Source organism: Heliangelus exortis, chromosome 3, assembly GCF_036169615.1.
Source record: "Heliangelus exortis chromosome 3, bHelExo1.hap1, whole genome shotgun sequence".
Classification (NCBI taxonomy): Eukaryota; Metazoa; Chordata; class Aves; order Apodiformes; family Trochilidae; genus Heliangelus; species Heliangelus exortis.
Window position 1 is genome coordinate 35,775,758 of NC_092424.1, and position 24,891 is coordinate 35,800,648.

Genomic DNA, 24,891 nt, shown 5'->3' on the forward strand with positions numbered 1-24,891 from the left:
TTCCGGCGTGCGCGCGCGGCCGGCGGCAGGGCGGGCGCGCGGGCAGGGCCGGGGGGGGCGCCCCTGTGGCAATTGGGGCGGTGGCGGCGGCGGCCCGGTTCGGTCCGGTCCGGGTCCGTTCTGTGTCGGTGAGGGGCGGCGGCGCGCAGGGATGGACACGCTGGGCAGGAAGGTGGTGGTGTGCGACAACGGCACTGGGGTGAGTCGCTTCGGGATCCGCCCTACCGCCGGTTGGGGGGGGGGGGGGAGGGAGGGAGGGAAGGGGAAGCAAGGCGACTTCCCCCCGACCGGACCCGACCCGGCTTCCTGCCGGCACGCCCGTGGGCCGCGCCCGGCCTGCCGCCGCTACCGAACCCCACCGCTTCCCCCGTGTCCCCCCGCCAAGGCGCTTCCTGGCGCTGGGAAGGGCCCCGCTGCTTTCCGCCAGCCCCGGCCCGCGGCGCCGTGGGCCTGCGGAATGAATGGGCGGGGGGAGGTCGGGGCGGAGAACCGGCGGTCCCGGCCGTGTGCTGGGTTGTTCCTTTATTTCGAAACCGAATGAATAAAACTTGCCGGCGGGGGCGAGGTCTCCGGTGCTGTGCCTGGTGCGCGGAGGTTGTGCTCTGCTCCCCCTTCCTCTCCACACCCCCCCCCCCCTTCCTGGCCCGGCATTTTTCTGTTTTACCGGGTGTGTCTTTCTCCGCATATCCTGAGCAAATCTCTCCGTAGCAACGAATACTTAACCGAAAATACCGATTTTTTAATTTTTATTTTTTTATTATTGTTATTTTTAATTCCCTATGAGCACGTTACACATTGAGCAACCAGGGATGGCCCCTCTGCGTGTGCAGGATTCCTAGTTTTAGAGGAATGCTTGTGGGTTTGGTTTTTTTTCACCTACGTGTCAAAATGGAGCATCGTGCTTTCACTGAGACCTTCCTTCATCTGGAGTGTACTCAAAATTGCTATTTTTTTAAATCGAGAGATATCCCCTGGCCCCTTCTCCCCTCCTTTCACCTTCTCTGCTCGCGATCAGCGTGCAGACACCCACTAGAAATTCACTTTTTTCTCAGTGGGTTGCAGGCTTTGGGGCACCTCGGCAGGAAGTGAAAAAAGCCCCAACCTTTTATAGCAAGCGGATAAGATGCTGCAGGGGATTATTCCCCTTCGGTAATTTTGTTGCAAAATCTAAGTTTTCCCTGACTAAAAAATACTATGTGGGGAGTTAACACAGCTGACAACATGTAAAGGTCTCTTAAAGAGGAAAAAAAAAAAAGGAACTTTTTTTTTTTTTATAAACCATTGGAATAAAGATTTTTTTTTTTTTCTTTTTTGTTAAAACCCAATGGGGAATAGCTGAGACAAAGGAGATTGTTGTTATACATTTAATTAGAGGGGTAGTTTCAATTAGCACCTGAAATTATTAGAGTGATTCAGGAATAAAAATGTGGTATTTGTCAGTTCTGCTGTCTTCTTGTTTTTCCTCCTGTTGCAAAAATTATCTTTAATACGACTGGGTTCCACAGCTTTTGGGCACTTTTTATGCTATAGTTTAGAAAAATGAAAGGAAAAAATAAAGTTTTTTCCGTTTTCTTCTTAGAAAAGGATGAGAAGACTTCTTTTTTTTTTTTCCCCTCATTGCTCAATACTCTTATTGTCAGGCCCATATATATAAAAAAAAATAGACTTTCATCCTTTAGAGTGGTCCTTTACATGGTAATTAATCATTAAGATATAAAATGTTCAGTGTACCAGTAGTGACAGCAGTGTTGTGTCATGGCCAATGTGAGGCATGGGGTAGAAGCCATTATTTTTACCCAGTTTCCCAAGTTGGGTTTGCAAGATGGATTTTGTGCAGTGCAACACGTCCGGGTGTGCTTTGAAATCATCTTGGAATGATGCATTTTTTTCCTCTGTGAGTTGTACCAGCAGGATATAAATAACTGTAGGAGCAGAAGGTGCCTTTTTAGTGCCGAGAGGAGGGGCCTGTGTCACTTCAGCTTGTGTTGCTCTGGGTTATGCTCAGCCTCTGAGGAGAACAGTGTGTGTATGGAAGTACCCTGGCCACAGCATTCTTTGTGTGGGAGAGCCAAGTATCAAGAAACAATTGTTAAATCAGTAAGCTCAGAATATTTAGCTTGATTTGAGACAATTAAATTAGAATTGGAGTAATTAAAGTGAAAGAAAATTTAATTCAGTAAATCTTTCAAGGATATAACCAGCACCTTTATATTTTTTTTTCTGGATGACAGAATGATTTGAGTATGATTTCTGATAGGCTGTGATATGTAATACTTAAAACGAAGATTGAAATTAAATCTCTTGCCAGGTGCCAGAAATATTACACAAAATCAGAGATTATCTTTAGTAAAATCAGATGCACTTTTAACTTAAGGCATGCCTCTGAAGATTACTCTTCTTGTTATGCTTCTGATGTGTCTGGCTGCAGCCAATCTTTGAGGAAGAGGTGATGAGAAGGAAGTTCTTGCAACATGTAGTGTAGCAGAGAGGCAGGCAATGGCCACTCAGAGGTCTGAAATATTAGAGATAGATGGGTTTTTTTGTTGTAGGACAAACTAAGTTACTTAGTGGCATGCAAGATTACTCTAATTGTATTTAGAGTTTGTTTTTTTGGGGGTTTTTTTCTTTGCATCAATGCAAAGAATCACACACAGAGAGCTGATAAGAATGTTAATATTCATTTTAAAATTTGTCATGTGACCTGTTTGAGAGCTTCCTCATTCTTTTAGTTTGAAAGAATACTTATACATACAGGTTCTTACTTTTGATGACTCAGTAGGAAGTGAAAGAGTCTGTATCAACCACAGTGAAATGAAGAAGAAACTATATATGGTAAAACTTCTTACAGCTCAGTTGCTGTTCTGAAAAACCTTCTGAGTGTATAGCAAATGTGTGCAAAAATGAATGATGGTTAACTCTTGGCTTCCTTACCAAGATGTGTAAATTCATTGAGTGTTATTGTTGAGACATGTTGTATACAGAGGATTGCACTGAAATTATTTGATAATTGTTCCAAGAGGTGTGCACAGTAAGGGAGTGGTGTGTTGTTTTGGTTTTTTTTTTAGTTTGGACACTATTACTTGGACTTGGGTCAGTCCTTCAAAATGTCTCATATGTTTGCTCTGGTATAAAATGTCTGGCAAAATCTGGTGCATTCAGGTAGTGCGATCCAGAAATGCCTGTGACTGCTCTTTGCTTATTCATAGCAGCACAGCATTCTTGAATACACAGATAACATCTATGTAACTCCTAGGTACTTTGGGGCTTAATATAAGCAAGAGTTGATAAGTACTTGTCTGTTCAGAGAACAGGGATTGAGACAGAATGGGCAAAGTTTATTGTGTACACAGTGTCATTCTTTACGTGTTTCAAACAGCAGGCACTGAAAGGGTGAAAAAAATCACGTTACAAAAACAAAAAATAAAAAAACCCCTTTATATTAAGCAACTTTTAATTAAACATCTCTTGGCTCTTTCTGTAGCTGGCTCTATAGTTTTCTTTCTAAAGCAGGTACCCTTTATGCTGCAGTAAGGTGAATAATTTAGAGCAAACAGAAAACTTTTTATGTTACTGTTACTGTGAGGGCGGAATTCCCCATTAGCTGCAATTAGCTGTGCTCTTTCTTTGCTGTGATAATTATTTCAGTGGCAGGCTTCAGGCCTTGCTTCAGAAAACTCGTTGAACATTTTGGAAATTCTAGCAGATGGCTTTTAATGAAACCTGTACTGGATTATTAAGCTTTCAGACAAGGTCTCAAGGAGGCTGTCAGTTTTTTGTCCTTGAGGGCTTCCAACACTCCACAGGTCAAAGCTCTGGACTGAATTCAGTGTTGGCTGCTTTGACCTCAGGGTTGGCCAAAACATCTCCTGAGGTTCCTTCCAACCTGAATGATCCTGTGATGCTGTCTTATCGCTTATACCTAGGTGGTTAAGTAATTTTGCAGATGAAAATGGGTAATGTTTGGGACTGCAGAATGTTCTGGCATGTTGATGTAGTGCAGTATGTAGATTCCAAGTATGCATCAAAGAGAAGCCTGCTCTGTATGTGCAGGCAGAACATCAGGGTGTGATGTAGGACAAGTAGGACAGCTGAAGAGCATAAATTGCTGGTCCTTATTAGCTAAAACTGTAACTTCTTGCTGGAACTTTTAAAGTTCTTGTTTTAGGACTGAGCTTCCTCTAGTGACTGTGTGGTTTTTTTAAGCTCAGTTAATCCTCACTCTTCTCTTAGTGTGTATACTACCCTGCCACCCATCAATGTAAAGCTTTCTTTCACACATGTATGGGTAACAAACGCTTTCCTGTTTGGTGTGAACTACCCTCAGCTGAGGTTTTGGTTGTGCTATTGGTTTTAGAAGTGCCTACTGCAAACTTGTACCATTTTCTGTAAAAGAAACCCAGAAAATCATAAAAATGAATGAAATCCATCTGAATTGCACAAACTGTCTGCTAGTTCATTATCACTTGTTATAACAGCATAACATCTGAATTCTCAAGGTTTTGGATTTAATTTGGTCTCTTTGTGTACTCATAGGAAGCTGTGAACCATTACAAAATCATGAATTTCAGGTTGCTTGACCTTTTTTATGGTGTGGTGGGAAATCCAAATTCAAACACTGTACTCTTGTACACCTCTCAGTGTACCTTGTAATTTTAATACTGTCTGTCAAAAATCTGACAGTCTGATTCAGAAAAGATTCTGGAAAATACTTAATTCAATTGTACTGATTTATGCATCATGTGAAATGCATAAAATGTATCTGAAAATATAAATCCAGTTGGTTTCCAGTGGGACCAATGCTCTTAAATTTGAACTCTCAAATTTTAACTTCAAACCAGGTTTCTCTTGGTTAAAAAAATGCATATTCTAATAAAATTATTTCTTTCTTTTCAGTTTGTGAAATGTGGCTATGCAGGTTCAAATTTTCCAGAGCATATTTTCCCAGCTTTGGTTGGAAGACCCATTATAAGATCAACTGCTAAAGTGGGAAACATTGAAATCAAGGTAATTTTTTTTCATTATTATTCCTTTCTGACAGATTATAATATTTAGGGCTGCATTTGACTTACGTAATGTTTGGAAGTGCTTTTTCTTTAATTCCCCTTTATGCTGTTTCAGTATCTTGATTTATTTCCATGTTGGGTTTTAGCCTGTCACAAACTGCAAGGTTATTAAGAGAATAATCTAAAGCACTGGAGATAGTACAACTAATAAAGTAGCAGGTAGGGATCAAGTGTTTCTGGGCAAAAAGGGGCTTCAAATCCCAGAACATAATTCTGTCAAGATTAGAAGGCAGAAACCAAACAGAAGTGGTTGATGTTTGTCACAGAGCTATAATGTAAGATTCTGAGACAGTGCTGAAGAACTGCTGGAGCTTCCAGGTCTTTGTATGCTGCTTGCTTTCAGCTCACAGTTGATCTCTACGATCTTGTATGAGATGTTTAACCATGGTTGTGTTTGCATTTCATTGTTTCTATTGTTTTTGTTTTCTTTTCTTTCTGCTGTTGATAGATGGTAGATGCTTCACACTAGTTAGACAGGTAGAGGCTGTGTTCAGGCTGCTTCATCTTGGGATGTTATTTCAAACTTGGAATGGTGTAGGAAAAACTGTTTGTGAATCTTTTTCTGAAGTCTGGGGAGCTATAATTTCTCATTTTATTTTGTAATTACAGTGATGCTTCAAATCTTAGTAGTTGCTTCTGCTGTACCTGCTTCAGTAAATGTCTTCCCCCTGCTGTGGTCACATCGTCCCTTGCTTAGAGCCACACGTTCTTACCTTGTGCTGGTGCAATCATGTGTTGAGCCAGTTTAGTGATCTGAGCAAGCTGAAAAAGAGTGATTTCTTTGTCAGATAAAGTTTTGACTGCCTCACTAAACAATTGTGGAGGCTTCAGTTTGAGAGCAAGGCAGAAGTAGGAACTTGAGAAAGAAGTGGGAGGCAATGCAGAGCTGTAGAAGCCCTCACTTAGGCCAGTGAAGATCAAGTTAGAACCATACATGTACAGCCTTTCAATTTTGCTTTCCCTGTGGCTTGTGAGCAGCAGCTTAGTAAAAAGGAAAAAATAAAATTAAATTTCCCCAGTCTTGTTCCTTATTTTGTGAACCCTATAGGAAACAAGGAGGACTTTGGTTACCTGATTTCTTCTGCTGCCTGTAAAAAGTTAGTATCAGGAGAAAATCATAATAGGAAGTCAAAAGGATGAAAGAGATTGCACCTTTCCAAAATGCCTTTTTAAATTTTAAATATTGCAGTAGCACATACCTTGTGTCAGCTGAGACAATTTGGTTGAAAGGATGGAGATCTTTCCCTTACACAGTAGATAACAGTTTTTGTAAGGAAAGGGAAAACATTTTGCTTTCTCTTGCAAGACTTAGAGAAGTGGGGTTTTTTTGAGTATCTACTTAAACTTAGCATGAAAATTTCTTCAAGGAAGTCCTGGTAAACTTTTATGCAGGTATGCAGTGATTTACAAGTCTTAAGTCCTAGAAAAGTTCTCTTGTGTGAAATCTTGGTATTAAAGTAATGTTTTCTTTCCAGCTGATCTGATACAGCCTGTCCTGCCAGTTTTGGTAACCTGTGATTATCTGATAACTTAGTTCAGTACTATTACACGATCCATCATTGGATTGAAAAGATAGGGGGTAGCAGTGGGTAGTTGCTATGGGATTAGTGTAAAAGAACCAGTAAACTCTAATTGCATAAGTATTGCTCATATTCTGTTTCAATATGGTTCACATGGGTGTATTTTGGAGAGTATAAACTGTGTCTAGATTCTTCGTAGAAGTTCTATAGCATCTGCCTATAATAGCTTGTCAATCTCCCTTAAGGAAACAGTGTATCAAGAGGAGAAATCCCCCTCAGAGGTACTGTGGGTATTCCAGTAGAATAATACAGTTGGAAGACTTGTTAATTACAAGTGTTCTTTTACTTTGTGAGATTCTTGCAGATTCCCCAAAAAAAATTAGCAGATTAGCTTTATGCCAAAAATTACTTCTAGACATTTGTTGCAAGTTCTTAGGGGTTAAGTTAAAAACTGAATAAAGGAAACTGGGAAGAAGATGAGATGATAAATTTGAGTTTTCAAAACTATCCAGAAAAGCTGTCATTCCTGTGAAACTCAGAAACTCTCCTGTCCTGGTTTGGTTCTAACCGTGACACTCTACAAAAAGAGTCTGAAAGTTTATCAAAATAGTGATTTTCTTCCATCTTTTGAGTTACCAAATTCAGGTGGCTTCGTCCTTGTTTTCTTTCATTTCAACCAGCAGGAGGGATATAGCTTTTTCTCCTACTTAGAGTCCTCTGTTTAGGACATAAGCACTAAAATTCGGTTATTACTGGGATTATTTTGCTTAAAATTGCAACCTTAAAGCTCTTAAGATGCCACTCTTTGCTTTTACTGACTTAACTAATCTTTGAAGCAGGGGGTTAATAACCCTCTTAGGAAGGCAGGACTAATGAGTAGCTTTGACTAATGAAAACAATTAGGATTTTAGGGCAGATCAAGTTTCAATCTCTGCCAAAGACAGCCTAGAGAAGGTCATTCTCTGGATTTCAGGAAGATGCCCACACTCTGACCAGCCTCTTTGTGCTGCCTGTCCAAAGGCAGATGCCAGAAACTGTGCACTTTTCCTCTGACACAATTATCAGAATAAGTAGAATAAGTAGATTCACCCTACTGTGGCTGACAGTTATTCTATGACTTTGGACATTTCAGGTGACTCAAGTTATATTTAATCAAGTAACAAAAAAATTGTAATAAGTTTGAAAATGGCTTTAGTATAATTTTGTACAATATTTGTACTTGTATGCTTCAAATATCATGTAGTGCTCCCCAGCTGCTTTAATTTATTTCTACCTGCATAGCTTGCTATACAGAAGGAACTTTGAGACACTGCTCTTACTACTGCACTTCATGACTGCATATTCCCATTCTGGGAGTAGATATCATAATTTAAGTAAATATTCCTCATCTGTTTGAGTATTGGTTCAATAATAAGTGAACAGGTTAGTCTGCTTATTGGTCACTACCTTTATGTTATTGGGTATTTAAAGCAGAATATTTAAAACAAAATTTAAATCAAGCATTTTTCAGAGCTAGTTATGGTCAAATGCCTCCTGCAGAGTCTTGTCTAATTCATATAAATGCCTTGCCCAGGGTAAAATGTTAATGTTACAGAAAATTTATGCACAGAATCCTGTTTATGAGATAGGTAGAGGCAGATAGATATTGATCTTGTTTGCTAAGTAAGATGAATAAACATGACATGCCAGTGACATGTAACAATAGATCCCTTTAAAGAGACACTTGGTTCTGAGATCCTGTGAATGTTAGCTTGGCCCTAACAGAACTAATTCGGATCTCTTTTCAGCCTGTTTCTACTGTGTACTTAAAATAATTTGAGAATTTCATTTAGGCCTTTTCTGACTTTCTTGCTTCTACCTTCTTTCTTCACCTTTCTTGACCTGTTGAAGTAGAATAACAAAAAGATGGTAAGTGAGGTGCCCCTGTGATGTTTGTTTACCATTTTTGCTTGGTGGGACCGTAGTAGCTGTTATGTTTATATTTTTTTATTTTGTTTTGTCTTGTCCTACATTTTACATTTGAATACATACTTAATTTGGACACTGTTCATTGCTTTGGTTTACTAGCAACTAATTCATGAGAATATTTTATGCATTGCTTCTAAATGCTACATAGTCTGTAGTTTTCAAGAGTAGTGGTTTCAAGAATAACTTTTAAATATCCTCATGAGCTCAGTATCTTTAACAGTGTAAGCTGCTATATTTAACATTACAAACCAAGAGCTTGAATTAACTTTCAGATTTCAGTTAGACAAGTGTTACTGAATACCAGGGGTGGAAATATGGAATATCATGATATAGTTTGCTCTGCAAATTCGGTTGTGCTGTCCTTCTTCCTCTTCACCTGCCAAGTGCACATGTTTGTCAGAGTACTCTTGAGAACAATTGTTCTGCCCTTTAACTTTGTTTTAAAAGGATGTGAAAGTTTTGTTCAACTTGTTCTGCATATTTGAATAGTGGCTTTTCCTGGGCTGTCCTGTTCAGTAGCATGGAGTGCCGAAGAACAGTGCACAAAAAATTGCTTCTGGTTCTTCTAACTGGTGGAGTTTCTGCTGTCTTAAATTCTCAGGAGTAACGAGGTTGTGTGGTGGAGTTCTCATAGTGTGGTTTCACCAGAATACATTAGTTTTTAAACATTAGAGGCTTGATTTTTTTTTTTTCCCCCCTGTATAGTTGAGATAAATAAAGTGTGATCCACTGTACAGGATCCACTGTGATCCCTGTAAAGGAAAATAAATAAAGCGCCTTGTCATCGAGAGCGGGTGGAAGAGGATGAATTGATTTTAAACTATTTTCAATTAACTTCCTTTATATATAGTCAACAGTAACTCTTTATAAAAAGAAGGCATTATAAACCTGACACTGGAGTTTTTGATGAGCATCTTTTCTCCCTAGCAGTGAATAGTAGGTTGAGTAACCTTCACCTCCAAGTTTTCTGTGCCACAGCAACTGCAAACTGCGGTGGCATATTTTTGTATGAAGCAGCTGTGGTTTGTTTGGTTTTTTTGCTCTGAAATCAGTATAATACTAGTATGGAAACAGTGCTGTTGGTACCTTGAAATCTGTTCTTACAGGCTAAATATGAGCCAGTGAGTTAAGGCTTCTTTAGAAAAGTATAGGAATTATTAGGGAGCAAAGATAAATGTTACTGTGCATACTTCCTCTGGGAAATACGTGGGAAAGGAGAAGATATGATGCTACTAATTTGAATGTGTGATGTTTGCCTAACTAACTTTAATAAACAGATTGCTTAATCAGTGTGAAATGACTATACAAACTATGCCTTAGTTGGTTGCATTTATGTAAGAATGCATTACTGGGGGTTTTGGCTTGGTACTTTTGGCATGGAACAGCCAAGGGTGTATTTTATATTTAGATGTCTCTCTTAACACCCTACTGACATAGGCAATAAGTAAACCATTATTTCTTTTAATGTCTAGTGTGAAACTTCTAATCTCTTATTTGCTTTTGCTACTGTTGGGTATGCTTATTCACCACTCATTATTCCTTTTCTGGTATTGTGCACAGAAATTTGCAACATGCATGGAAAAATATTCTGCCTATCCCACCTACTACCTGTATGTGCTATTTTGCATCTCAGCCTTTTGAAATTAGTGTTTGATAAAAGAATTTTGGAGGTGTCAGTGAGAGAAACATGCTTACAAAGCTTGTTGTGATGTCTAGCTGTAGCAAAGTGTATGGGTTTGTTTTGGGTTAATCGGAGAATGGAATTAAGAAAGTTTGTTTTGGAAAAGGTATGAGGTGGGTAACAGCCAAATTTAAATACTATGTGAAAGATATTCTATTTGCCTCCTAAGTACCTGAAAAGGGTTCTAAAATGTGGACATTGTTTAAGAACACAGTTGGACACAGGCTGCTGCAGTTCACTGTCATTCTGGAGGATTTTGGTGTTGAGAAAATTTTGCAAGCACTGACGTGTTTCTGTATTAAAATTTTACAGGATCTCATGGTTGGTGATGAAGCGAGTGAGTTGCGCTCCATGCTGGAAGTCAATTATCCTATGGAGAATGGCATAGTTCGGAACTGGGATGATATGAAGCACCTCTGGGATTACACATTTGGACCAGAAAAACTTAATATTGACACAAAAAATTGTAAAATACTACTCACAGAACCTCCCATGAATCCAACTAAAAATAGAGAGAAGATCGTGGAGGTAAGTCTCTCTAGTGGAAACTGATATATACAGTCAGTAAAACATTGCTAAGAGATTTGAACTTCTTGGAACACTTGAGGCTAAGTAGTTCTCCTGTTTTGTAACCAAAACTCATGCTTAACTGTGGTCAGGAAGGCAACTGTGGTTAAATTCAAGCAAGCTGGTATCATTCAAAAGCTATTAGAAGGCTTCTTGTGTCAAGCCGTGTTACCATTAAAACACAGAATTGGAAATACATGGTTATCTTCATCTATCCAAGATACTGGATGGATGTTAATTACTTTGAATGACTTGGACTTCTGTAAGCCAGTAAATCTTCAGAGGAGTTTTGAGTCTTGAGCAAGATGATGCTTACCAAATGGAGCATTGTTGTTGGAGGTAGTTAACACAAAGGTGTGATGACAACCAATTCACTTATCTTTGATTAATGCTAGGGGATTATCAATGAAAGCCTTCTAAGGAAAGCCTGGTTCTTGGATCTTCAATCTCAGAGTGCTGGCCTGGGTGACCTACCTGAACCTTGTGTTAATGTAGGTTGTCAGATGTATATTCTTTAGCTGTAGTACCACATCACAAAGACTCAATTTTGCAGAGCAGTGATGTTCAGAGGAGAACAAAAAGTTTAGTTTCCTATTACATTTTTTTCTCAAACATCATAAGTATTTTCAGTTACAGTGAGTATTCATTGTAACTGAAAGTGTAATTTAAAAAAGTATCATTGGAGTAGATGCTAGGGCTGGGAAAATGTATTCTGTCTGGAACTGTCCATTTATCAGAACTTTGAATAAGAAAGCTTGTGTGTATTTTTTTTCCCAAATTTGTTGCTTCATCCAGTAAGAATTTCCTTTTATCATTACCTGCTGACCTTTAAAATCCTTTTGTTGTGACAGCTACAGTAGTGCTTTTTGCAGTGTGGCAGTTAATATATTCGAGCTAATGTTTCTTTTCAGTGACTTGAAAGCAAGTGAAGTGTAGCAAAACTGAGGAAACTTAAGTGAAAAAAACCTGTACAATCTAAATTCAGCATTTCTTAGCAATTGGGGACATTAGTGACATATTACCCAAGTACTATACAATGCAACATTAATAATACTGTATATTGTATATCAGTTGGCTGCAGTGTGATAGATGTAGCAGATTATTCTGTGTGACCTTCATGTAGCAGGAATGGTTGAATTACCTGTTCAGGCTTCTTTGCTTTTCAGCGGCCTACAATAATGTTCTTGATTCTGTTTTCCTCCTAGACACAAAAGGCTCTATTTTAGTTATTCTGAGACTGAGTAATTTTATACCATAAATTGGAAAGTCACTGATGGCTTCTGAACTCTAATGAAATATTTGTAGTGCTCCATTTGCTTTTTTAAACCACAGAGATTGTAGATCCTTAATCATAATCCAGAGAAGTGAAGAGAACTAGAATCCATTTTTGTAAATTTAAATTTGAGTTAGAGAAGCTCATTGTTTGTATTAATATTTTTAATGGCTCACAGTGTTAAGAGGACTAGCAGTTGTTTAGGTTTTTAACTGTAACTTATCTATACTCTTTCCATTTTTGACATGGAGTCCTCCTTGTCAGGGAGGCTAGCTCAGTGTCGAGCAGAGGACTGAATTAGCAGTTTTCCTAAAGCCTGCAGTAAATACAATAACGTCTTTGCATTTTGTGATACATTGCAGTAGCATTTTAAAAGAAAAGCTTAGTCATCTGGATCATATCAAGATGATAGATAATTATATGTGCTGTTCTTCATTCTGCTTCCAGTAATTCTCTCTCCTCACCCCATGGCCCCATCAGCCAACTCGGCTACATAGTAACAGCACCAAGTGTTCTCTACAGTTGTATTGTAAAGTGTATTTTGAAAGTACTGTTTCTTGAAAGTACTTAGCATCTACAAGGCACTGGTTCTCCTCAATTTAACTGAGTGTTTGCCATTTGTTTGTCTCTCATTATCTGCTGCATTCTTATTCTGTAATAGCCTCAAGAGCAGTCAGACTGTAATGGCATATCATTTAACTGTAGAGATATTCTAGTATAGTCCTTATGCTAATCCCAAACTACTGTTCTTCATTTTTCCCAATTTTTAGTTCCTCCTTTCTGTGCTCAGTTAGATGATCACCTGTAGTTAATCCAAAAGGTGCTGTCACATGAATAATCTTTTCAGGAGAACATTCTCCTCAGTGTTCACATCCTAAGATTTGCCAACCTATGTCAAGGCATTTTTCATGTCAAATAGAGCAGACCTAGATGTCTTGGGAAAAAAAAACCTAGCAACCCCCCAGAGGCCTGCAAATAGGTTATAAAAGGGTTTTGCAGTGGCTTCCAGAGTTTAGTACAACATGTGAATGCAGTAACTGATGCCATTTATTCATTTTGTTGCATGAAGATAATTTAGATTTTTCTTGAGTGCTTACAGAATGAAAAACTTGAGTTGTTTAAAAGACACATCTTTGGATTAGTGCTCATTGTAGATAATGGCTACTCAAACTGGATCTCTTTTTGAGTTGCTGCCTTCTTAATTTCTGGCAGACATTTCTGCTTCTTGTTTCTGAAGATACTGTGTATGTGCTGAATTGTGGCCATTATGGAAGTTGCTAGCCAGCCTTGGATGTCTTGCTTGTTCTCAGCCCATGCACCTGACTGCTGTATTAAATTTCCTTTTATATTACCCAGTTCACACTGGTGGGTTTATAAAAACCCACAGTGTGGTGCTCTCATGGCAGGGTGCTCTGCAGCTCACCCCATCTGTGTTCTCTCTACTTGACTTCTGCAATACTGTGTGCTCAAAGCAGATATCCTGAGAAAGGCACCATCAGTCTTCCCAGGGGTTTTGCATTGTGCTTGATACAGCTATGAAATAATTAACTTGACTTTGCAAGGATCAGGTTTTTTATATGGGCCAGCTGTTTAAAATCATGCTATTCTAACAGGAGGTGCTACAAATAGTTCTAAAATTGTCAGCCATCAGCTGTTTTTCTTCAAAAATATTTAGATATCTTTTACTCGAGTTGTGGGAGTACCTAGGATTTAATTACTTTCTAATCCTAGAAGTTGCAGAAATGCTCGGGAGGCTGCAGAATAGCAAAAGCAAAACTTTTTGTATGTGCTGGAGTAATAGGAGTTCATCTGGTTTTTTATGGTAGAGCCTTTTGAGGGGAAAACTACTGTATAGTATGAGTTATTTACTTGTGCTTTTTGTCTTTAAAAAGAAGACAAGGTCCTATAAACTCTATGGCATTTAATCTTAGACTGTTTTTTCACTGAAACTAGCTTAATAGTTAGGGGAACATAGTCTGCAAGACATGCAGTTACTTTTCATGTTTCAGTAAGAGTTCTTCAAACCTGTGGTTATCTGTATGTGGTAACAGACTGAGCCCTACCTATATCAGTAGTAGTGGATTGTGCAGTAATTCTAGAAGTTTGTCATCAGTTGCCCTTTAAAAGAAGGGAAGAAGGTGGCCCAGATGCAGAGAATAACTTGTGACACTGGGCTTGTTCTAGACCCACATGTGTAGGAGTCTGGTGTTTACTTGACACAGTCTGAGGCTGAACAAAGTCTGAAGGCCTTAATATGAAGAATAAAAAAAAACCAAACAACCTGAACTTCATTAGATTTAAAGCATATGCCTTTAAAAGACATTTCATTCCCAAGTCACACTTCAGTAATGAAGTACTTGGCTGGTCTACAAGTACTGCCTCCCACTCATTAAGCACCATGGAAAATGGCTTAGTAAAGCTGCAGAAATTGGTGTGTGGGTTTCTTGTAGGTATTCACTTTTGCTACTAAATGGATATGGAGTATTTCATATGGCTCATCTTGTGTGAACGGGTAAGTTACAGAACTGAATGTACTACTGACAGCCATAAAGCAAGTAGGTTTCTAATGCTTGTGTAGAATTCATACAATGAAATGTATTGAAAAGTGTTTTTATCAGTAAAAATATAAAATTTGTGAAATACAGGTTTCAAAATCTGTGAAATGTTTTTCTTTTAAATATTTAGCTTGTTTTGAACATTTATTTTTGCTTTCATCTTACAGGTTATGTTTGAGACATACCAGTTTTCTGGGGTGTATGTAGCCATTCAGGCTGTTCTTACTTTGTATGCTCAAGGTAGGCAAAGATAACTTAAAATCTGTTTAGTTTATAAATGTGTTGCAGAGCCAAAGGTCTGTTGTGGTATTAATAGGTCTTGGGCTTAATTCAACACCACTCAGCCTATGACCTGTTTTGTTTTTGAGGAACTATTGATAGGTACCAGTGTCAGTGTTATTTTAATAGACAAACTGTGCTTGTAAACACAACAACCTTGTGTATCAAAATTCTCATTGTTTCAGGGCGTAGTCATTTAGCTTTTGTCATAAGTCTTAATGGCATGCATTTGATTTTCTGATAAAGGAAAAACGTATTCCCATAAGTGAATTTCAAGATGATGAGTAAGTGACTTACCTGATATTTTCAGATCAAAAAAAAAGTGTTGATTCTTTTGCTGTAGACAAACCAGGATAAATGATCCTCAGCCTGGGGAGAAAATCAGGGATTCACTTAATTTGATAGAAATTCTATCATTGACTGCAATCCATCTAGGATTTTAATAAGTTACTCAAGTGTATCTGTTCTAATAATGTCACTTCTTACATCTGTTTACTAGTGGCTTTGTGTATTTAGCTGTAACATAGCAGGACATAAATATCCTTATCCATTAACGTGTCATCGTACTTTCTGTGCCCAAGAGCAAAAGTAATGATGTACTGGAAGTGTGTGACTCTGTTATCAAAGTCACTTAAAAGTAGTTCTGTGCTATTACACTGCTTCTTCCCACACTTGGGTTTTCTCTGGTTTGATTCCTTGTAAGTGTTTAGTTGACTAACATATAGTCTTTCATTATGCTATAATTTTACATGCATTTTACATATAGTGCTCAATTATTTTGTGAATAACATGTGAAACAACTTAGAGAAGTCCATTTTTCCTACCATCATCTAAAACAAAATTGAAGACCTTCTAAGATACGAAAACCAGGTGGCACACAAACAACATTTGCTATTGAAAGAAGAGCCTTTTAAAATTCCTAGTTACTTATATTAAAGATTAAATTAGTGGCTAAAATTACTTAGAGATGTGCCTCATTTCAGCACACCATGTTTTGTTGCTGCTGTTAAAACTCTGAAGACTCATGTGCCTTCTAAAGGCAAAGAGATTTATATATCAAAACCTAGTTCTAATTAGGAAACTCTTTAGCCATTCCTCACAACAATGCTTTGGAGTTTGGTGTAGTCCCTTGAGACTGTTTCCTTCCTTACTGCATGTCTGATGGCAAGACTTGTCTTTTCATGGTGGTTATTCCAGTTCACTAATAAATCTGAAGATCTGATCACACAAATGAACTGAGCTGTGTTCTTTGGTTCATTCAAGGCAAATAACCAAATTTTACCTCCTGTTTACAAAGCTTGAGCAAATTACACCAGCCAAGCCATTGCATCTTGCTATGTTCCTTCATTAAGATCTCTCCTGAAGATATATTTTCTTGCTTTAGGTAGCCTGTGGGAAACTGTAAGACTGATCTCTGATCAACTTTCACCATCAATTTTGCTTATTTATATTGTCAGTGAAGCACAGAAACTTCTGTTTCTACATCCTGACATATCAGTTTTTACAGTTTAGGATGTAGTGGGTTTATGGTAAACTTTTTTCACTGGAGTCAATTTCTGTTATCTGTGAAAGTGGATGTGATTCAGCCTAGTGCTGCTTCAGTGGTGAAAAAAAATGTGTGTGTACAGTCCAAATATTCTCTACCTTAGGAAAGCACTGTTTGGGGTTTTTTGTTTTTTTTTAGTAGACCATTAAAATTAAAAAGTGCTAATAAACTAGACTACCTCTGGTTTTCTTCACATTTGAGAAATTAATATAGGGTTGCACATACACAGCTGAATCTGAGGAGGTATTTGTGCCCCAACAAGCATTTAATGGTCTTAGATATTATCTTTATTTAGGGTGCACTTTAAGATGCTAAAACACCAGATAAAATTTTGAATGGGAGAGGTATAAGCACTAGAAAAATATAGAAGTAGTACTTTTAAAAACATAATTGCAAGTGTTTGTTACTGTGAAAGCCTTAAGTCTAAAATCCAGCTGAATTAAAATAACTGAATATTATGTTGTGACTACTTTTCCCAAAATGATGACTGGGGGAACAGGGATTATGTTCACTATGATGAAAAATCCTATCTTAAACTCACTACTATTCTGCTCTAATTATGAAGGATGAAGGGGATAATAAAAATTGTATCTTTTTCCCCCCCCTCCCTTTCTTTTAGGTTTGTTGACTGGTGTTGTTGTGGACTCTGGAGATGGTGTAACTCATATCTGCCCAGTTTATGAAGGTTTCTCTCTTCCTCATCTCACCAGGCGGTTAGATATAGCTGGGAGGGATATCACTAGGTACCTCATTAAGGTAAGCTGGAAAGGATTTTTAAGGCTGAAGCTTTATCTCTGGTACATTGGTTCAAGTTAAAACCCCCTGACAGCAAGAAATCACTGTGCATTGTCCTGTTATTTGTATATTAATTACATTAAGGATTCCTGTGTTTGCCATATTGCTTCAGTCTACACTTGCTATGTTTCCTCATCTAAATCACAAGTGATAGTATTCAGACTTCACATTTTCTTGGTGGCAGCCCTGTAGGAAAGTATTTCTTTCTGTATTTGGGAAAGAAAAATTCAGAAGTTGGCCTTCTTCATGTGTGAAATGAAAACAAAATTGTATTCTATCAGTTCTAATCATCTGTTTTCAGAAAAACATTTTCTCACAGTATAGAATATAGCATAGTAATTCTCTGATTGTTAAATAAGACTCTTCTATAGATTATTTGGGGTTTTATAAATATAAGCAACAGTTTGGATTGACAAACCTTACAATTAAGCTGGAATGTTCTGAAGTGAAACCCTCTATAAAAATTATTTTGGTTCTGTTTCATTTGCCTATATAACATTTATACTGAAAGTTGTAATGATGAAGAGAATTTCCCACTTGCAGTAATGTGGCTTCTACTCCTATTCTATTCTGGTAATAATGGATACAATGTGACAAATTTGTCTTAATATTAAATTTGCAGCTAAAAGGGGGAGACAGAGGTTTAAAGGTAGGTTTTTGAATGCACCTGTCTACTGACAAAGAGATCCAGACTGTGCCTCTCACTTACTGCAACCTGCTGTATTCCCTCTAGCTCCTCTTACTGCGAGGTTATGCTTTCAACCACTCTGCTGACTTTGAGACTGTTCGTATGATCAAGGAAAAGCTGTGTTATGTGGGCTACAACATTGAACAGGAGCAGAAACTGGCATTAGAGACCACAGTACTAGTTGAATCCTACACGGTGAGTGTCTTGAGAGAGCTTTTCTTGTCCTGAACTTCGTAAGTTTAAGTTCATTTAGCTTTGATGCCTTCTAATTTTTTTCTTGGCAGCTCGCTTCCCAGGCATAGGAGTCTGTAGGATCATATTACTTGGTTCTGAGAGAACTTTTTAAAGCTGCTTTTTTTTCTTTCCAGATTTTCAGTAGGACTTTGTACTCATTTTTGTTATTGCAGATTCTTGAAATTTGAAATTGTAGTACAGAGGATTGTAGAGAAAGTGGACTTATTTTTGCATGTCAGATTTTTTACTTCATCCATCTAGTAGTGACATAGGAGACTGGTACCTGGTGACGAGAAGGGTAAACTTCCTGTTAGAGGAAACTTTCTGTGCTCACACATGGAGGAAAAAAGCTTGCAGGAAGCAGTACTCTTGCTGTAAGATCATCTTTTAAATGGATACTAGGAGTAGTATTGCAAGGAAATGTTTGACACAGCAGTATTTGGTCCCTGCTGTCTCAAAGTAAACTGCATAAAGATTGAAGAATTTGTATCTTCTTTCAGTAGTACTGAAGGGCTTCCAGTGGTGGCAGTTGTCAACAATTTCCTGTTTTAAAACATTGGGGAACAACATAGGTAATTTCCTCCTGGTTTGTTCAGTATCCAGGTGGCTAAAAGTAGTCTTCTCAATGGTGTTTTTTTCTCCACTAGCTCCCAGATGGCAGGATTATCAAAGTTGGTGGAGAACGGTTTGAGGCACCAGAGGCTCTCTTCCAGCCTCACTTAATCAACGTAGAAGGGGTTGGAGTGGCTGAATTGCTGTTTAACACCATCCAGGCTGCTGACATTGATACCAGGTAAGAGCAGAACACTTAAAATCCTCTGTTATGGTGCAGGGGTGATGTGAGAATAGTATTTAAACAAAGTAGCATCTTTTGCTTTCCACACAGTCGTGTGCATTGCTGCTGCAGGGTGTGTAATGAGACAGGGACTCGTTCTGAGACTCCCTGATATTTTGGACCTTAACAAGTTGTCAGAAAACTTGACTATTTTGGTATGAATGAGCAAGGATAATATCTTGAAAACACAGTATTTTTTTACTGCTGCTTTCTAGGATGCCTGGAAATCATGAGCAAGTCTGCCAGACTGCTCAGTCTATCTCAGTGTAACGTGAACATTTTTTTAGGTTTGGATTTGCTCCCCTATACATTACAGGCATTTGTACTACAAACTATACCGTATGACAGTAGGAGAATTTTTCATTGTTTTTTTGTTTGCTTTTTTGTCAGGTCTGAATTCTACAAGCACATTGTGTTGTCTGGAGGGTCCACCATGTACCCTGGCCTGCCATCGCGACTGGAGCGGGAACTCAAACAGCTCTACCTGGAACGAGTTCTGAAAGGAGATGTGGAAAAACTCTCGGTAGGTACCGAATCGCTGCTTTATTTGTCCGGGGCCAAGTTTTATCCTGAATCCCCGCTAGAGGGAACCAAGTCGTCAGAAATGACAGAAGCTGCGGGTGGCCCTCCAAGCAGCTTGCAATATTCCTGCCTTTCGGTTCTTCATACCCCTGCCTTTCACATCGGTGGCTTGTGTGTATATGCAAAGCAATGCCTGAGAGTAAAAATGTATGTAAAAAGTATGCCTTGGAGTAAAAATAATTTTTCTTATTTTGTGACAGTTTTTGTTAACGTTCTTAAGTGAAATACTCAAAAGTGGGAGGCTCAAATTCTCTCACATCACGAGTGGAATAAATTTCCCTTGTTCATTGGTGACTGTGATAAGCAGACAAAACACACGTTGCAGAGGTAACACAGCATCATAATGCAGTCTGGTTTTCAAGGAGGAGAAGAGAAATATTTGCAAAGAAAATTCCTTGGAGTGAAATTTCTAATGCTGACTAGAACTGAATTTCCCTGGTTCTTAACACAGTGTTCTCTAAAAATCTTTTGCAGCTCTATGGAATGACTCAGTTACACAGAATGTTTGAGGTCTAAAACAGTGTTTCACACACAGCTTTGATTTGTACTCATTTTTGCTTTTGAAGTTAGAGCTTCAGCATTGAAGAGCTTAAGGGAGTATTAATTAGTGAAGCTAGTCAAGATTGTGTAAATTTTAGATCTGTTCCATCTACTCTTTTAAGATTTGGTATAATTCTGAAATATTTTGTGATTTAGTGATCTGGTAGCTTCTCATAATCTTAGCCATTGATGCTTAGGAAGTATTTTATTCTTTACCATGCTTCTGAAATGCAAAAATATGGTCTTTAAGTTTGTATTCTGACTCCCGAGCTTTTTGTGGATACAATGAAAGTATAATTTGGGGGAAAGTGTCAATAGCTGTCTCTAATTTCCAGTGCAGAGTAGTTATTTTACTTTGGTTGCGCAAGCTGGAAGCTCACACAAAGTGCCCTGTGCTAGCATTTCAGTTTTCTGGTTGCATTTTTCTCACTAAACAGTTTTCCATTTTATTGTTCTGGTGGAAAGCACAATATTATTTTGAAAGGCTTTGTTTCAAGAACCCTAGTAACATTCTCTTTTCTTTTCTTAGAAATTTAAGATCCGGATCGAAGATCCACCTCGTCGAAAGCACATGGTGTTTCTGGGTGGTGCAGTTCTAGCAGACATCATGAAAGACAAAGACAACTTCTGGATGACCCGACAAGAATACCAAGAAAAGGGAGTCCGTGTGCTGGAGAAGCTTGGTGTGACTGTTCGATAAATCCCAAAGCTTGTTCCCATCACATGTCTAAAGCTTTTTTTTCTTTCATTGCCAATCTCTGAACTCACTCAGCTACATGCTATGGAAAGGCCTGTCTGTGGCCTTTTGACCCGAAGGTCAGGTTTTGTTTTGGTTTCTTGGGGTAGCTTTTGTTAAATTTTTCTTAATGTGGCTAAATTTGACTATTAAATTTGACCACTTCCCCGCAAACAAAACAGAGCAAGAGCAGCCTGTCTACTTCATTGTTCCTTCCCAGTAGGCAATTGGGTAATTCTGGTAGGCTTTTTCTTCTGGATTTATTGCTGTAGTACTGCTAGCTTTTATCTCTAGTTCACAAGGGGTTGTGTGCCTTTTTTAGCATAAGAAAACCTTTAAGCAGCAGTTTTTGCTATTGGATCATTGTGGTGGTAATCTTTGCATCTTTTTGCCTCTACGTGAAGACAATTTTTTTTTTTTTTTTTCTTTCTTTTGTGCAATTAGGAGTTTTGATTAACTAGTTTAACAAGCTGGAATGGCTTTAACACGCTGTTTCGATGTAATGTGGTTCCATACGCACTGCTGCCTAAACTGGCTTCTGAGGTGGTTTATCCTTAAAGGTGGTGGTGGTGGTGGCTTTCATACTGTCTTTTTCTCAGTGGGCACAAACAGAGAAACACCTGGTACTCTGGCAAATGTATATTTGTGGCCTTAGGTGTCTTTTTTTTCTGGGGGGAGGAGACAGGTTTAAGCTGTGTTGCTTTTCTGTTAAGGGACAGCTGGGGGTCAGTCTGACCAAAAATGCCTCTTTTTATAGCTAAATTTTGGTACAATGTTGTCTCAGCATAGGGAGCAAGAATGTTAAATTAGCTATTCTGTAATTGTTGAGAAATTTAGATATGCTGAGACAGGAGCCTCTAAACTTATGACGAGATTTAATACTTTCAAAAATGCTTGTGAAAACTGTAACAATAGATATTAAAAACCCCAAAACTTTGTTTTAAAATTCTGATGTTTTAAGTGCTTGTATGTACATCAGAAGCACTTCCATTAAACTTTACAAGTATATTAACCTAGTGCCAAGTAGTTACTGCAAATTAATATTTCAATGAATGGTGTTTATTTGCTGCAAGCAGATATTTATAAACAACCACTGGCAGTAGGTTATAAAGAATGACCTATATTTGTTCTGGTTAAAAATAACACTGGAGTAAAAGATGATGTTGGTTGGTAAATATCCACAATTCATTCTGTCCACTCTTGATTTTTGATACTTAACATGGGATGGGGAAGGAAGTGAAAACCAGTGATGAAAATGGTGTTTCCAGAAAGTATATTAAAGCTGAGTTGTTCTGAAAAATATTAAGTTGTCACTAGTAATTGTCAGCCATCTCCTCTACGTATAGTTGCCTGTATTTTCCTTCTTACTAGCAGATTGGTAACTATCTTTGCAATAAAATCTGCCTTACATAAAGCATAGCAAAAGCTGCTTGCATACAAATGCCAGTTAGACTTAGTTCTACTTTGCTTTTCGTGGAAATCTTGTGTCACTTCTTACTGGTTTTCCAAGCCTACCATAACACTTAAGCATAAGGAAGTTAAGGTCTGCTTTTGACTTCCAAACCTTGGAATGTACAAGATGTGCTTTCATATACTTGCTGTTTGTCTGCATCTTTACATCAGTAATCGACCCCAGGAGCATGGAAATATTAAACTCCCTTGAATTCTTCAAATTTGCCTTTTTTCTAAATTGAGCAGACAGCTTGCTTTTGGCTGAGTGAGCCAAACAGGCAGAAACCATGTCTGCATTTCTTTAATAACAAGACAGTCACTATAGTACTGCTAGTAATGACCATTTAATTATAGGTGGGTGGGGTTTTTTGCAGCTATATTTACTCTTAACTTGAACAATATGAATTTACAGGCATGCCGGTCATGCCTCAGTGCATGCACTTAAACAGTTACTAGATTTTTGGGGGCATGAATGTAAGGGGTGCTCTGAATTCCTGTAGTCTTCTGAACATTTAATACACAGGATTTAAAAATGCTGTAGGCTTGCTTTAGGGCTATGGTTTCTCATGTGACTGTCTCTGGCTTTTCCAGACAGTGTTGAGAATCATGGAAATAAACCAAAGAATGACTTTAAAAACCTTTTTTTTTTTTTTGAATGACAATCTGTCATGTGATTTTTTCAAATCTAGACCTTGACCCTGCAAACCCCTTTTCTAAACCATCTTCTCCCCTGTTCATTGGCTTCAGTTAGGTATGTGCATGTTTGAGTAAAGGTTTTGCAATTTGGCCCTTTCACTAGAGAACTTCACACTACCATGAGTGTCAGTTGATTGTGCAGAATCTTGGGTTTCCATGGAAACCATGTATATATTAAAAAAAAAAAAAAAGGCAACTAGCATTTTAAATTACAGCTATCCTGGATTCAGAAGAATTCACATACATAATCCAAATACTGAATGGGGTATTCCAGTTGTGCTCAGTGTGGTTCTTCATGTGTGTGTTTGCACACGTGAGAGTTGTGTGTGTGTGAGTGTGTGTGTGTGTGTGTGTTCTCTCAGCTAACATCTTAATATTTCTATGAAAGCAATCTGATTAAGGTTTGGTTTTGGGTTTGTGTTTTGGTTTTTTTGTTTTTAGTTGAAGACCAAATAACTTGAGTTGTATTTGCAATATGCTTCAGCTCCTATAAAATTAGAATAGACGATGCTGCATCAGTTGTAAGTTTTTTGGGAACATCCTATTTTTAATGTTAAGCTGCTTCAAACCCCTCCCTCCAGTGTTTTAGGATGTTAACCAATGTAACACAAATGGCTTTTTATACAGTTCTGAATAATGTTGACACACAACACTGGTTGAGACCATGAATGGAAATAAACATCTATTTAAATTGACAGGTCTTTTCAATATAAAAATAAAATCAGATTTTTTTCAAAGTAGATTATGTTTGCTTTGTTTCCTTTGGGAAATCAGTTCTGTCAGTTTTTCTCTCACTTAACTTCCATCACAAAACTATCATGAGCTGCTTATGCTGAGGAAATCTGACATGACAAAATAACCCATTCCCTATTGATTGCTGTCGCAGAGTGAGAAAAGCACCCCTAATCCATTCTCTAGCCAAGGCTCCCCTCCCTCCATCCTGGTTTCCTTAGCAGTAAAATAAAGTCCTTATCCTTGAACAGGAATCTTTTTTGTTCAAGCTCTGTGCTTCGTACTGCAAAATGGGAAAAGCTCTCAACTTGTATTGACTTCAGCAAAGTTCAGAAATCACACAGTGATGCTCTGCTTAGGAAAAATCACCTTGGTTTTATAATATGTGCTACTTCACCTGCATCCTTCATTTTAACTGATAGAAGAACTGTATGAGGGGTTAATGTGTAGTGTTTATAAAGATGCACTGGTTTGAAGCAGCTCTTGCACCTGAAATCTTGTAATTCTCAGCTTGCTGTGTGGATTAGTGTCTGGCCCATTAATCATGATGCATTTATCTGACTTTTGAAACAGCTTCAACCAGCTTCTTCACCCCAGTTCACTGGACGTGCATGTCCTGTATATGCATGTTCTCCAGGCATCATGTCCCTGGTAGGATAATGGCTTTGGTTTTCTTGGAGTGAACCAATACCTGCAGTTTGGCTCTGGGTTCATTTGTCTCAGTGTCTGGGTGAAACACATCCCATCTTAGATACAGGTGTTTTGAGACAGGATTTTGATAGCAACTATTTAAAAAAAAAAAAAAAAAAAAAAAAAGCCCCCCCAAATAAATAAATAAAAAATAAATAAGTCTCTACCTCTGCTCAGTACTAATGTTCCCCACTTCTCTCCTGTGGCTTGCTTTGCCTGACATGACTTTTGTGTGGCAAGGACTAAATACAGCTCAGTTGACATTTGCTACTCAACTTTTTCAATAGTAAATTCCTCCCTGTGGGCACTTCATCTGTTTTCCACAAACAAGCATCATTAGCTGTTTCAATACTGTGAAAAATAAAGTTTTTTTGTTTGTGTTTGTTTTTCTGTTGGTTTGGGTTTGTTTATTGGTTTAGGGTTTTTTGTTTTTTAAGTCCTTCCTGTGTTTTAGCATCC

General features: G+C 38.2%; 1 protein-coding gene across 2 annotated transcripts; it reads left to right on the top strand.

The window, feature by feature from the left end:
• Window positions 1-23,750, top strand: ACTR2 (actin related protein 2). 2 transcript variants are annotated; one of them, XM_071740199.1, is made up of 10 exons: window positions 34-199; window positions 4,894-5,004; window positions 8,477-8,491; window positions 10,545-10,760; window positions 14,795-14,867; window positions 17,072-17,208; window positions 17,981-18,130; window positions 18,817-18,962; window positions 19,395-19,527; window positions 20,656-23,750. In XM_071740199.1, exons 1-10 carry the CDS (start codon window positions 152-154, stop codon window positions 20,824-20,826), a joined length of 1,200 nt encoding a protein of 399 aa, XP_071596300.1. In that variant the 5' UTR covers window positions 34-151; the 3' UTR covers window positions 20,827-23,750. The 2 variants fall into 2 exon arrangements, with proteins under 2 accessions (XP_071596301.1, XP_071596300.1); XM_071740200.1 differs by lacking the exon at window positions 8,477-8,491 and having other exon boundaries at window positions 1-199.
• Window positions 23,751-24,891: the final 1,141 nt, after the last annotated feature.

Coding starts and splice junctions, on each gene's coding strand:
- ACTR2 (XM_071740199.1), top strand. CDS start 152: ATGGACACGCTGGGCAGGAAGGTGGTGGTGTGCGACAACGGCACTGGG. Junction 14,868..17,071: donor TCTTACTTTGTATGCTCAAG/GTAGGCAAAGAT, acceptor CCTTTCTTTTAG/GTTTGTTGACTGGTGTTGTT. Junction 18,131..18,816: donor TACTAGTTGAATCCTACACG/GTGAGTGTCTTG, acceptor TTTCTCCACTAG/CTCCCAGATGGCAGGATTAT.